The 14,743-nt window shown below is 42.7% G+C and overlaps 1 protein-coding gene across 1 annotated transcript in view; it reads right to left on the bottom strand.

Moving 5' to 3' along the window:
- The window catches only part of Creb5 (cAMP responsive element binding protein 5), a 393,781-nt gene that overhangs the window by 303,565 nt on the left and 75,473 nt on the right, over positions 1-14,743 (bottom strand). The window contains exons 2-3 of the mRNA XM_075955284.1: positions 8,819-8,890; positions 3,576-3,669 (exon numbers count right to left, since the gene is read on the bottom strand). Coding sequence (XP_075811399.1) covers positions 3,576-3,669; positions 8,819-8,872 — 148 coding nt within the window. The 5' untranslated portion in view covers positions 8,873-8,890. The remainder of the gene's footprint in view (positions 1-3,575; positions 3,670-8,818; positions 8,891-14,743) is intronic.

Below are 14,743 nucleotides of genomic sequence, written 5' to 3'. Positions count from 1 at the left end.
ACACTAGGAATACGCACATGCAAGAAGAACACTCATACATATACAGTAAACCTCTAAAAAAAACACCTGTATTACAATTTCTCTCATCATGAAGCTATATTTCATTTGAACAAGGACAAATCAAAGCCAAGACTTGTGATGACCATCATTAGTGACCTCGGGAAAGTTACCATAGAGAGCAGGTAAGAATGAGAGACCTTAGCTGGAAAGGCTCTAGGGATCCTTTTGTACATCCAATCCAGAACCGCCACCCCTCTCTTGTCCCTATTACACACTTAGAGAGTCTATGCTTCTAATCTATTCAGAAGAGCAGATTCATTTAAATATCTATCACCTGCACTCATTCTCCAGTGCATGGCAAGGATCAGTGACAATAGGTCCTGAATATCCCGTTCAAATATACTCTACTCAACCTATACAAAATACAGCTTACAGAAAAACAAAGTATTTCCGATCTGGATAATATTCTTCGATAGAAACTGGAGGAGCAAACCTAGCCAGGGCTTTATACATCCCAGGCAAGCATTCTAGCTCTGTGCTATCTACCCATCTCTGGAAGCTTGTTCTTGAAGTGTGCATCTGTGATACTGTACCACCTTCTTTAGTATAATAGCTGCAAACAATGATGGATATAGCAATGTTCCGAAATAGAGACTAACAAGGCATCCGAACACTAGCCATACAAATGGACACCTAGCACATTTTCTCTTCATACGATATGGCAAGTCCCATTTCATTGGAAATGCAATTTTGCTCAATTAAATACTGCTTGAAAATGGATCAAGAAGAATTTGGAGAGTTTTGCTTGATGTTCATTTACTATTTGATTTATATTATCATCTTCATGATGAGACACAAAACAGACTTAAGGCAAATAATATTTTAACTAACAAATTTTAGTAGTAACAAGGGAAGTTTTAAATGAATTGAAACAAGTCAAGCTATAGACTGTAAGAGTTCAGTCAAATTTATAAAGAAATACATATAAATATTCTAAACCCTTAATTATATAAATTTAGATTTTTTTGATAAATATACAACTTAGTCACTTTCGGGAACAAATGCAGTAAAGTCCAAATATGTAACAGAAAGGCTATTTCAGTTCAGTGTGGACAGGCCTAGAATGCAACTCACAGGCAGCATTAACTCTCTGCACGAACTAGACAGCTCTCTATCCTAGAAAGCTCCACGAAACCATGAGCACACGAAGTGAGAAACATGTTTTGAAGGGAGCACTTCGCTGGAGTATGAAACCATTTCGTACTGACTTCAACACAAAGAGGGGGATCAAAGCCAGGGTGCCACTGCCTTACTCAAGCCGTTTCCTTTGTGTTCACCTCTTTCTCCCTTTTCTCCGTGACAAATTTCACAATAGTAAAAATTAGGCTTCTAGGCTCTCAACTCTTTTTCACCTGGCCTACTGATGATTGGCAGGAAGAGCGCCTCAAGCCAACAAAGGCCCAAGACAAACAATGGGCAGATGGCAGGAGATGGATCAGAAACCCTTTTTAGGCAGTGTAGACAAAGGGCCTCACCCCATCGTTCATGCGTTCACATATTTTAGACTGATGTTTTACAGCTGTTCAGATGAGGACAGGCTAGCCTGCCCGAAAGACACCATCCATGCAGCTGGCTGCCATTGCAGCCACGTGCTCACTTCTCTTGAATACGCCCTCCTCCTGCTCCACCAGGCAACTTATTCTAGGGATCCAGTTTGGGAAAATAAAGGGAGAGGCAATCGGTTTAACTATTGGGAATTACTGTGTGTGCACTTGTGCTCATGGTTGAGACCTGTGCACCTTAACAGACTTCGGTGAGTGGTAGCATCCAAGGCAGCCGCCTTCTAGGCGTCTCTGTCTCCTTCACAGGCAAGTTCTGCACCTCTTTAAACTCGCGAAAGGCGGAATCAGTCCCCGAATAGCAGTTTGTTTATTCAAAACACAACAAAAGAAAACAAAGACAGGTAAAGAGTAGAGAGCGGAGAGAGGCAGTGACGAACAAAAGGCAAGAGGTCTACTTTGAACTGATCTCTTGAACGCAGAGCTTGGCACCAGAACAAGCCTCTAGTGGCTTGTGGCTAGGATGGTTCAACACAACCTGGCACAGCCTGGTGTTGAAGGCAGTAGCCCATTCTGTATCAGCACAGACATTAAGGATGGAGGGCCCTCAGCACAACTCTGGTGATTCCAGGATAGCTGCTCCAGTTTCCCGTAGCCTTCATGGTGATAAACTGACAATTTGCATAGCGCTTAGTGGCCATGGCAATGCAATCCCTGGACACTGTGGGTACGACAAAATGAGCCGCGGGTGTCCCTTCTGAGGTCTATCAAAATGTGGACACAAGAGTGTCACCTCCTTCTTCATGTCAGGGAGACGGGTGCAGGTCGAATAGCTTTCGTGAGAAGGAAATGACCTGGCTACCCTGCTCGGGTCTGTGAGACACTCTGACCTCTTCCACTAGCCCTTCAGTTAGTGAAATACTCCGCAGAGATACGATCATTCACATCTGATGGAGAAAGGATCTGAGACCTAGGAAGGTTTAATTATTTCTTCAAGGTCATACAGTCAAGGCAGAGCCCAGACTAGCTTCCAAGTTCCTCACTCCTATACCATTATTTTTCTAATGTCCCTTTAACATGGGAGGAAATGGAAATTAGCTGATGGACTAATTCTTATTATTCTGCTCCCATTCACTGAGCATTTGTTATGCATGATCTCATCTAATCATCCAGTTAAGAGGCAAGTGTGATTTCTTGTTTTTTTGTTTTTGTTTTTCGAGACAGGGTTTCTCTGTGGTTTTGGAGCCTGTCCTGGAACTAGCCCTGTAGACCAGGCTGGTCTCGAACTCACAGAGATCCACCTGCCTCTGCCTCCCGAGTGCTGGGATTAAAGGCGTGTGCCACCACCGCCCGGCACAAGTGTGATTTCTTAAGGAAACTAAACTTCTTGGAACATCTCCTGTGCTCCTTCTACTGCAGTCACACAGCACTGGCCCCCTAAAGCATTCATGTGATGTCTATCGCTGATGAGCCTTGATTTTAACCAAGTGTTCACAGGCAGGCCTCCTCTGATAGCCATGGGGCAGGAAATGGATCCATTTACATATCTTCAGAACAGTACATGGCAGAGGCTCAGTTTACATTTGTTACCTGTGCAGCTAAGGTAATTTTAAAGTAACATGGAGCCAAGTTTCAGTGCCACATAGAAAAATGAGAAGCTGTATACCTATAACCCATACCTATAACCTTAGCATTAAGAAGATGGAGGCAGAGAGATTAAGAGTTCAAGGACATCCTTGCTACATATTAAGTTTGATGACAGCCTGGGCTACCTAAGACCTCTCTCTCTCTTTCTCTTCTCCCTCTCTCTCACACACACGCACCAAAAGAGGGGGCAGTTCATTTATTTGGATATCAATGGTTCTAGCTGATCATATTTCTGCTACAGATTAGACGTATATACTTTCAAAATACAGATTTGCCACTGGACTGCAAGCTACCAAAACATGAGCAACTTATGACTTTATGTGAAGCTAATCTGACCCCGCAAACCTTCCTTGCCCGATGCTTTCTTACCTGAGAGCATATTGTCTGTTTTTATTGAAGGAAACTTCAAAGTCATCTCATGCTTGTGCCGATGAATCATGAGATGGTCCTCTGTCGGGAAACGCTGTTGGGGAAATAGAGAGAGGAACAGGAGACATTTAGTTTGCAACACATAGTTGACAACCCAGTGAAAAAGACACTCAGCATCGGAAACAAGACAGGCAAGACAAAAAAAAAAATCAGTTCTGAAAAAAAAGCGTTATCACACAAACAAATCCAGCTCACAGTTCCACGCTGATTCACACACATGTGCTGGTATTGGGGGGGGGGAGTCCTCCCAGCTATATGAAAACGTATGTGTTATCGTGTACATTTGTTTACCGAAAGGCTTGCCTATGCTGCAGGGGATGCTGATAAGCGGGCTCTGCTTCTAGTCACTCTGGAGTTCCCCAGAATTTTCCCAAAGTCCTCTACTTGTTTGTTAAGCCCGGCTGGCTTATCAGGGAACTGCAGAAACCCTGTGTTTTTTGACAGCTAGAGGTTTCCATGTGGGGGAAGAAAACTTCTCAAGTTCAAAGCCCTTTGAACTTTGTCTTATCCTTTTCTAAATAGTGTAACAGAAGGTGCAGAAGAGCCTGTTGAAGGTACTGGAGTAACACACCCGAAAGACACACTGCATCCTAGAGCCTGGCTCTCTTAGGAAGTCGCTTAAGTAAAGAGTACTGTGTTGAAAAGAACGCTTCTTGCAGTCCTGCTATGTACCTAATGGCAGCAGAGAGCATGACATCCAAAATGAGAAAATGGATGGAGATCTTGGTAACACTGGGACTATGCAAAACCATGTGGAACTCTTCCGTAATAGTTACTGCTTTATATAATAGTGTAAAATTAAGTCTAAGGCATGATAAGTATGCTAGACATTATCTACAGATTAAGCAAAAAATAAGAGAAACGCATGACATAGAAAGAATTTTGATTTATGTCAGACTTTGGGAAAGAAGTCCATGTTATGCTTAATTTTTAAAATCTATCTACTACTGCACACCGTGACATCTTTGCAGTATGTTTCTGTTTACGAAGGCCTAGTCCACATATTATCTAATTCTTTTAATTATACATATGATCTTATAGAAACATGACAAATTATTTGGGGTGTTCTATACTCCGAATACTGTAGTCAGCCTGTATTTATTTGAAATTTTCAGGGAATGGTGGTAGGGTTGCCAAAAATGTTGCTTCCAATTATTTTGGGGCCATTTCTGGCTCTCCTGTGTTGAGTAGAGCCGTATGAATGACTCTGTCCTCTGCATCATGAATGGAAATGGCCTATCTTCCAGGAGCAAGTGTCTGGTCTCTGGTGTACGACCCCCTTGTTATCTCCCTTGCCCTACTCACGGGATAGCAAGGTGATTCACACCAGATATAGTGGCCCCTCAATAACTCTAAATCTCTCAAGCGTTATGTTGCATCCTAAAGGAGAAAAGGGTGTTTCCTAAACATTCTACCATAAAAATGTAGCCAACAGTAACAAGAATGAGCTTTGTGGTTTGGCTGTAATTCTTTACTGAGCAGGCTCTAACCTCGCCTGGCTCAGATGGGTATGTTTGCAATGATTGAACTAACTGAATAAAGGTTTTATGTAGTAAAGTTTGATTTGGTAAAGTCAAATACAAATACAGGAAAATAATACATTCTGATGAACATTCCTGAATCTTTGATAACTTAAAAAGAAACTTGCAGAACTCAAGATGGTCAATATGAATCTTGATTACTTTTGTACACCATGGCTGAAGGTTTTTCTACAAGGAGAATGGATTTGTGTTTGACCAAGGGAGTTCACTAGGCTGAATCCTATGAACGGTTCTGAAAGTGATTTTTGTGTGAGCATCACTTATATACTTGATGCTGGCATCATATTCTGAAGTTTGCAAAGAGTGGCACTTGCACCCAACTTCCGGTTACACAGAGATACACTTTATATAACTTCAGGTATTTCTGCTTCTGTATTGTTTATTCTCATGATTTTCTTAACACCAAATATCAAACACTGGTAAAAATGAGAGAGAGAAATTAACGTAATATAAACAATATGGTAATATCTTTCATGTTAGTAAGACATTTTAAAAACTTATTATTTTATTCTATGTGCTTGATTGTTTTGCCTGCATGTATGTCTGTGTGCCATAGATGAACCTAAAATCCACAGAGGCCAGAAAAGGGTATTGTATCCTGTAGAACTGGAGTTACAGATGATTTGAGCCACAATATGGTTGTTAGGAACTGACCCAGGCCTCTGACACCAGCCAGTGCTCTTGACTACCAATCCATCTCTCCAGATTTAGTAAGTTGGGTTTTAATAATGTTTTGCATGTATGTAGAGTATGGATGTGGCAGGGGTTCAGAGAGATGAGTATGGGCACACACAGATGCCAGAAGAGGGCATCAGATGCTCTTGTAATTTTAAGTGGCTGTGTGCGGACTGAAGTGGGCGCTAGGAACAAAGTTTGGGTCCTCTGTGACATCATTACCTGCTCCTGACCACTGAAGAAGCTCTCCAGTCTATAAAAAGTCATTTTTTGACTCTGTAAACTATTAAATGCTAAAGTAAGTGCCACGCAACAACCAGAATGAAATAGTTAACCATATATTCCCTTTTTTAGAGAAGGACTCACTATCTAGCCCAGGCTGGCCAGGAACCAAAAACCTCCTGCTTAGCCTCCTGAGTGCCGGGATTACAGATTCACGGCTATAACACTGCATATGGACTAACGTTTCCTTCTGAATGAGACAAGTCACAGCTAATGATAAAGAAATGAGATGCACGGTAAAATGGACATGAGAGTTGAAAAACAATCAATATAGGGAGTAAAAAGAGAGTGGGGACACTGGGCTCCAAGAGAATAGAAAGAGCATAGGAAGCTGGTCCTTATTCCCTCAGAGAGAAAGATCATGTTTTCAGATTACCTGTTAAAAGATCTTCTAGGAATCAGAGGCCATCCCCAACCAAGTAAAGTTTCTCTTGAAGAAGAGAACGGGGAGCAGAGGAGCCTTCCACCACCTCCCCCAAGACAACACTAACAATTCTGTTTACCCATCTTGCAGGACCCTAATCTTTTCTCTGCAGGTTCCTAGATTATGAGACGGCATGAGAGCAAGTATCGTGATCACAGCTGTTGACTTGTCTATGAGTTACTAATATTCCACCAGCGAGGATGCTCGGAACTACTGGCTGATGGCGGCATTTTCATTCAGCTAAAAGATGGGCGTAGTATTACACCAGCTTGTCAAGATAGGAGAAACACTGCCATACAAAGGCGTCACAGACTCACAGGTACATCATCACATCCAAAGCTGTGGAGGAAGCTGGAAACGGTCCCCTTAAAATCAAGATCTTACATAAATCCTAATTTCTCACATTTAGCCAACATTTCCCACAGTTCACTTAGCCTTGTTAAAGAAACACCATGGCTCCCTCCTCAACAAGACATTCAAGGGCATTCAAACAGGGCCTGTTCAAGAACTCAGGGCACGAGGCTGTGATAAAGTACTTGCCTAGGATATGTGAGGTCCTGGGTTCAAATTCCCAGTGCCACATACACAATAAACTTAACCCCAAATGTCAATCACACTCAGTGCCATCAAACTTTGCATGCTACTTGGCAGATGCCCTCTGTCCCCTCTTGGCTCATCCTCACTGAGGATGCCCACTGCCTCAAGGGATGCTCTGCACTCTCTGTCTCCTTGGCATTGCTCCTGCCCTCTGGTTGGCTTCTCACTCTTGATTACACTCACCCTGGCTGTCCTTTAGCCTTAGCAAAGCTGCCTCCCTCACAGGCCACCATTACATCACTGTGTTTCGGCACTGCCTCCTGGACCTGAAAGGCTCCTCTATGCCATCACTTGGGCTCCCTTGCCACCCACTCACTCATTAATCCCTTCCAATCAGGCCTCCACCCTCTGCTTTATCCCACGTCTCCTGAAAGCAACTAACTGCCAAATCCAACAGCCTTTGCTCCGTCGTCCAAGGATCCCAGCTCCAACGGTGCAGGGCACCAGTGACTACATGCCGCTGGCATTGATTTATTTATACCCTGCCTGACTCCAGTGAGGGTAAGGTGGCTTAGAGCACTGTGTGAAATAGCATGGGAGAGTGTCAGTTAGAAGTTGGGGATCCAGAACAGAAGGGGTGCAAAAGAGCAAAACGAAAACCCAAATGGAACTGCCGACATTGCCAACCAGGAGGAAGTGTGACCCTAGAGGACATCTGGCAACCTCTGAAGATGTCTTGGTCATTACAGCTGTGGAGTGCTACGGGGTCTTGTGGGTTGAGACAGGGGTGCTGCCAAACTCTCTACAAAACATAAAACAGTGCCCACATCAAAGACTCACTAGGCCTTAGATGTTAATAGTGCCAAGTTTGGGACAGTGTGTGCCATACAGGTCAATAATTATGTGTAGATATTTCTCTCCTGTCTGACTTATTGAATCCCACATATTACTAGAAGCTCTTCTTTACTGGCATTCCAACCCTGGACATATCCGAGAATCCCAACTTAACCTGACCTCTCCTTATACTTTGCTGGATCTCAGAAGGTTCCCGGTCCATAGAGAAGACTTCCATTTACCTCCCCACCTCAAATATAGTCAGTTTCATGGTTTGGTCTGTTGCTTCCTTATGAAAAATGGTGACCAACTATATATTAAACACCATGAAGGCAGTATCTCTCATCTAATTCCATACTTTTCATTTGAAGAGAATTATCAGAGACCCTCAAACTCAATCCTGCTTGCCAAGATAGCCACTCCTCTTAAAACTTCTATGCCCAAGAACTAGAGTTTGAGAACAGTCATAGGGGTATTCTTTTCCTCAAAAGGGATCCAGAATTCAACCCACAACTATGACGCATCCCATCAAAAATGCCCAGTATGTATGCAGTTGGCGGCTGTGAAGTACACACCACCTTCCCCTTTCTGAATGACTGCCCAGCGGAAATGGTGGGCAGGATGTGTCTGACTTGCTTCCGGAGGAAGTTACTCATGGCCATGCCAACACTGCTGTGTTTCAGGATGAAAGGGAAGTATTTCAAACTATAAAGTGTAATCTAACAGTAGTGAAGATGAGAACCATGATGTTGATGATTAGGGACAGTTTAAAAAGTATTTCAGGAAACAAAGAAAGCCCATTGGACACGGTGGCTCCATGAGAGATGCCATCCCAGGGCAAGGCAGAAGCATTTCCTGCAAGCCAGAGTACAGAGGATCCGCACACTCACCTGGGAGCAGCCCGGGGCACTGCAGACAAACGGCCTCTCCTGCTCCAAGTTCATCTTGGATTCCTCATAAATCTGAAGGATTAAAGGAATACAGAAACCCATGAGTATCTCCCTCTTCTGCTTCAGATGCACAAAAAAGACAATCCCAGGGAGCCTTCTATCGCCATAAACACATGAACACAGGCCCTGTTTCCCAGTTTATTGGTTCTCCCTACTTGAGTTCCTAGTGCGGTCTCTTGAGTGCCTGTTAAAGAAAAAGGTCATATCAATGCTAGAGCCTCAGCCCTACTATGGAAAGTTGGCTGGTGGGTGCTACTGCCAGGTAAGACCTAAACTTCCCAGCAAGATTCCAAGGCAAAGTACACCTCCCCCATACCCCCTCAGTCCTACTGAGAACTTTGAAACTGGCTGGTTGGGATAGCCAGAGGGAAAACTTCAGTTCTGTGTTCACCAGGCAAAAATTGAACATGGTCAAAATCACCTTTACAAATGACCCCGGATGCCAATAAAAGATGTGGTCTACATGATTCTCTCATTAGCACACCTGTGGCTGTTGGCTGTTTCTTTTCAATGACGGGAAGGACCGTGGACACTTCAGTCACATTACTTAGATGATTTTCTAAATACTTTTAAGCTGATTTTAGATGTGTGTATTTGTATTACAGGCACTTTTAAAGGTACCTGTTCTATGGCTGAGTTCTAAAACCCATTGCCTTTACCCCGAGCACAGGAAGGAACCTGTTTCTTTGCAATGCGGCCTATGGGTGGTTCCGAAAGGAAGACAGTGGCAGCTTGCCATCATGGAGGAGTCCCACTGTGCTGAGGGGAATACATCCACCCATCTTGTACAGGTTACACCTTCTTCCCCACACACTTATTCTTTAGGGAAATAAATGCTCCCTCTCACTCTCCTAAAACACAGAGTGAGGATGTTTACCTTCGGTAGCATTGCCAGTCAGACACTAGACACACAACGAGACTAAAAACATAACATAAACCAGAGAAGACGCGAAGACATGGCATGCGTTTTCAACTAAGTAACGCTCCACTCATTACTATAGAGTAGTGATCCTCAACCTATGGATTGTGACCCCTTTGGGGGTCAACTGACCCTTTCACAGGGGTCACATATCAGATCTCCTGCAAATCAGTTATTTACATTGCAATTCAAACAGTAGAAAAATGATAGTTATGGTGTAGCTACAAAATGATTTTATGGTTGAGTTCACCACAACATGAGGAACTGTGTTAAAGGCCTGTAGCATTAGGAAGCTTGAGAACCGCTGCTAGAGGACTTTCACTGGCTGTCCATATACATGTATATACGTATGTATCTACATATGTATCTACATATATAAAATATAGATATGCTACAGTGGTTAGCATAATTTTAATGCTTTTCTAGATTAAACATTATTACGTGAACTCCTTTCTGTGTTTATATTTTTATGAGATGATATTTTTAATTTTTATTTTTCAATTGGCACATATTTGTGAAGTATAAGGTAAAAATTAAGCAAATCTTATGCAACCTCTAATGTTCAAACTGGGGTAATTAGCTCGACTCCTTTTAAACACAGTGTCTTTGTGCTTGGACCCTTCAAACTTCTTTCTTCCACATAATGTATGTAAAAGATTCCTCTAAACCATGGTCACCCTACTGTATTCTATTTATAAGAAAAAATAAAACATAAATGTATTTGGAATCTTTCTGCCTGCTTTTGTTTGAAGAAAGTTATGAGCAACAAAAATAACTTCTATTTTTTTTTTTACTTATTTAATTTTGCCTTGTGGATCACAGAGCATCCTTCCTTCCTGCGACAAGAAGTGAAGAGGAATAATTTTTATTGGGGAAGTAGAATAAACAGAATAAACAAGCTTAGCCATTAATTAAATCTGCCATATTTTTCTAGAAAAATAACAACAGCAGAAACTTTTCAAAGCTTTCCTGGAAATGCCTCTGCACCCGTGAGTCTGGTCTGTGTGACAATGGCCTCTCATCTCAGCGTCCTCTTCTTTACAATAGGGGTGGCAATATCCATCTTCAGCCCCACCGTTCCTGTATCTGATAACTTGGTTTGGAGTTTGAGAGACATTGAAATCATGGAGAAGAGGAGGATACATTGGAGGTGGGAGAAGCTTGTGGGTGTTACTGGAAACTCACTCCAAGATGAATCAGTCCCTGTGTGTAAAATGGCAAATTCCAATTTATTCCTTTGTTCGCCCGTGTGGCTTTTTCTTGGGTGCCACTTGGGAACTTTGTTTGCTAATGTTTTGAAGGAACAGTGTGTTTACAATCAAAAGCAAGATTACATGATAGTTAAACGGGAGAGTTTTGTATATGCACGTTTATGACTGAAATCAGAAGGTAGTAATTAATGATAATTAAGTGAATGTCCCAGCAACAGCTATTGCTAAGTCTCTAAAGAGTTTAACAAGCCTATGTGGGGGGAGACTTGGCCAAAGTCAGGGGCTAAGTCTAAGGAGAAGTTACCTTTCCACTGCAGTCGCTGCTCCATCCCAATCCTTGAGCCAGCAACATGCTGGCTTTCCCCATAAAGTCAGACTCATTGGACTAACACAGTTGGCAACAGTCCTGGCCTCCTTAATCATCAGTCCCAATTTCCCACTTCAAATGTAATACAGTTCTGATGCTCAATTTGTATACATATCGGGTCCAGTCCCACAGACTGACTCTGTGGAACTGAGCCTATATTGTGTGGCTGTCATGTTTAGAGGAATATGATTAACATCACTCAGTCACTACTGACATGTATCAGTAAAAAGAATTTACACTTCAACAGACATCACATGAGAAATACAAGGTCTCTTCTCAAACAACATCGTCCTCAATCCTTTCTACTGAGTTACTACTGTCGTTCTTTTAACTTTCCGACACAGACGAGCCTGTGGCAATTTATTGCATGGCATGCAATAAGTGTGCCCAAATCTGTTTGGTAACTGAACATTGGATTAGGTCTGGAGGGATACAGACGTTGCCGCCATAAAGCAGGTTCCAAGGGATCAGTGAGGACTCCTGTGCGTGGGTGTGCATACACTGTATAAACCTCAACCACTCAATTTTGACGGTCTATGGTTCCCACACGCAGTCTTTACAAACAACACTGGCTTGCTAAGTCCTTCCCGTGTAGGTGCTTGCAATAGATTTTCTAAATGGAATCGTTCTGCCATGGAGGCCTCGTCACTTTTATTAACTGGTATGATCTGGTTTGATGCATTAGTCAAGAGGCCTGGTTGAGTTTTACAGTCCATTGTTAAGGCTCTTTTCTAATGCAGAGTGTGATAATTATACTCTGCGACCCCTACTGCAGCTATGGGCAGGTCCTTTTCTCCCTGGCAGATGGGCTGGAGCCAGGTTGTTCCATGGTACTCAGAAGTAAAACCTCATTCTCTCATTTCCCATTTAGTTGTTTTGCTGCCTGGGAATGAATATATATATATATATATATATATATATATATATATATATATATACATACACATATCAAGTTTGGTTTGGAAATCACCATTGCCTGGGTGTCACTGCCTAGAGCATCCACAGTAGGCACAGTATGCACTTAATAAATATTTTGTGGAATGGATAAAGAATCTTGAATCATCGCAATAAATTGTCCCAAACAACCTTCTGCTCTCAACTTTAGAGGCAACTGTTTTGCTCTGGATCAAGTTTTCAGAGAGGTGAAAAGATGGTGCTGGCCACTGACTCCTCTTGCCTCTGGGTATAGTCATTTAAAAAAAAAATCTCCCCAGACTTCATCGGGAAAAATCCAGAGCTGTTTTTGGTGGTGGGGCGGGGGAAAATGGGAGGAAGCTTGTTTCTGTTCGTTTATTTAATTATAGACATCGCAACGGAAAAAAAACTGAGTTCCTGGGCTGTGTAGGCAGCTCACCCCCGACCCTGGGATGTACATTGCGCACTCCCCACCGATCCTGGGCTGTGCATGGCCCTCGTAAAACAGCCTTGAAGAAATCCTGAGTTTGGCTGCCCTGGTGAGAAGCTGTCCCACTGTGGCAGATGTTCGCATCACTTAATAGTTTGTAAATAGTACCATCTTAATTGCCCTTTTCCTAAAGTCACACTCCCTGTTCAGCTAAAATGAATGCTTCATGAGTCTAATTTCCTTCAACCTCTTGGAAAACAATTAAAAAACCTAATCACACAGTTTAAACTCACACCGAGTGAGTAGAGGCTTTCTCGGTTGACAAGGAGATGACAGGCTTGATTTACAGTTCGGACCCTCTGCAGCCACTGCATTCCTCTGGCTGCTAAGTGAGCTAGAATCTCTTTCTTTGTTCAGGGTTTGACCCCACAAATTCCTAGTCTAAAATGGGAAGTTAGTCCGTAATAACTTGAGGCCACCCATCCATTCCAAAGTTTTGCTGGCCATTAAGGATATGCTCGGAAAGACTGTTTCCCGAAAGGTAAACACTGCAAGAAGAAAATGCTGGTAAAAATGTAGAGAGTCTACACAATATACTCTAAATATATACCGAACTAAATACATCGTTCACAACGATTGACCCTAGGGGATGGCTCACTATCCAGCTCCGAGGCAACATAGCCAATCCTTTGTTAACGTTGAGTTCTAATCTTAGTGGAATGGCCCAGAACTGTCCGAGTCAAGTCACACGATGGTAGGAGATTTGAAATGGTAGAACAGTAAAAGCATTGCTTGTATCTGAAAGCCTAGCACCAACAATGACAAGGATGTCTCAGACACAAACTGAATGTCAGTGAACACTGACCTACTGACATGTCCCCATCTCTGGTATCATTAATCTCATTATGGGTACAGTATAGATCTTTTATTTTAAACTTTGGCTGGCATATATTGCCTTACCAAGAGGTGGTTAGATGGAGTCTTTTTGTCAGAGTTCACCTGAAACAAATCCCTGCCTTGTTGAGCCTCCCAGACCCTTGAATAAACTTTAAACAAGCAAATTGCCCCTCCAAATTCCCTAAGGTGAGTTCTTGTGGGAGAAAGTCCCATTGAGTGAGGCTCCTACTCAATACTGTTTCTCTAAGAACAAAGATGATTTAATTAACTAAATTTATTACGGCCAAAGCCAATTTGCTTTTAGTCAGACGATAAGGCACCAACAGCACACAGCAAGAAACCAACACACCCACCACAAACACACTCTACACTCATTTTATTCTAAAATGCCCAACTCGGTCTCCCAGCAAAGATCCAGGCTGGATCTCAACCACTCAAGTCTAGCTGCCAGAAAAATACTGTATTTTCAGTTGGGGGCTAAGGCTTTCCTTGAGGCCGGCACTCTAACTCATCGTATTTCCTCATCTGTGAAATGGGGTCATAGTAGCTAACCGATTTGAAACCAGAACCCTTCATAGAGGAGCTGCTGGGAAAGAGAAAAAGGAGAAGCAGATTTTTAAAGAAAGGAAGGAAGGAAGGAAGGAAGGAAGGAAGGAAGGAAGGAAGGAAGGAAGGAAGGAAGGAGAAGAAAAAATAGCCGAAACTTCTGGAACTTCCAATCTATCTTGATTTGTCAAACCTGAATATTATAACTTCAAATATGAAAAATAAGTGCCCTTGAATTCCAGCCCAAGAAAATCATTGGTTTTATGAATAGGTCTTTGTGTCTCGCCCAGAGGCCCTGTCCTTATCTTGCAATGTGTCTTCTTCACGTAAAACTGACTGTCCATGCCTACTTCTCTGTCGAGCTTTGTCCTCCATGTGTTTCCCCACTCCCCCCCCCACTCCCTCTCTCTCCTGGCTTGGCGTGGCTGGTGGAGGGATGGGGTCAGCTCGTTTCCTGTCTCTGTGTTATTCTTGAAGTGCACTGCAGTCAGAATCTGAATTTCATTGGGCTAGTATTGTTTGCAGCTGTGTGACCTCTTTAACCCTGCTTTTTAAAGTGACATTTCAGCCCTCCAGCTTG

This window comes from Microtus pennsylvanicus, chromosome 21 (assembly GCF_037038515.1).
Source record: "Microtus pennsylvanicus isolate mMicPen1 chromosome 21, mMicPen1.hap1, whole genome shotgun sequence".
NCBI lineage: Eukaryota > Metazoa > Chordata > Mammalia > Rodentia > Cricetidae > Microtus > Microtus pennsylvanicus.
This window is presented reverse-complemented; position numbering and strand designations above follow the sequence as displayed.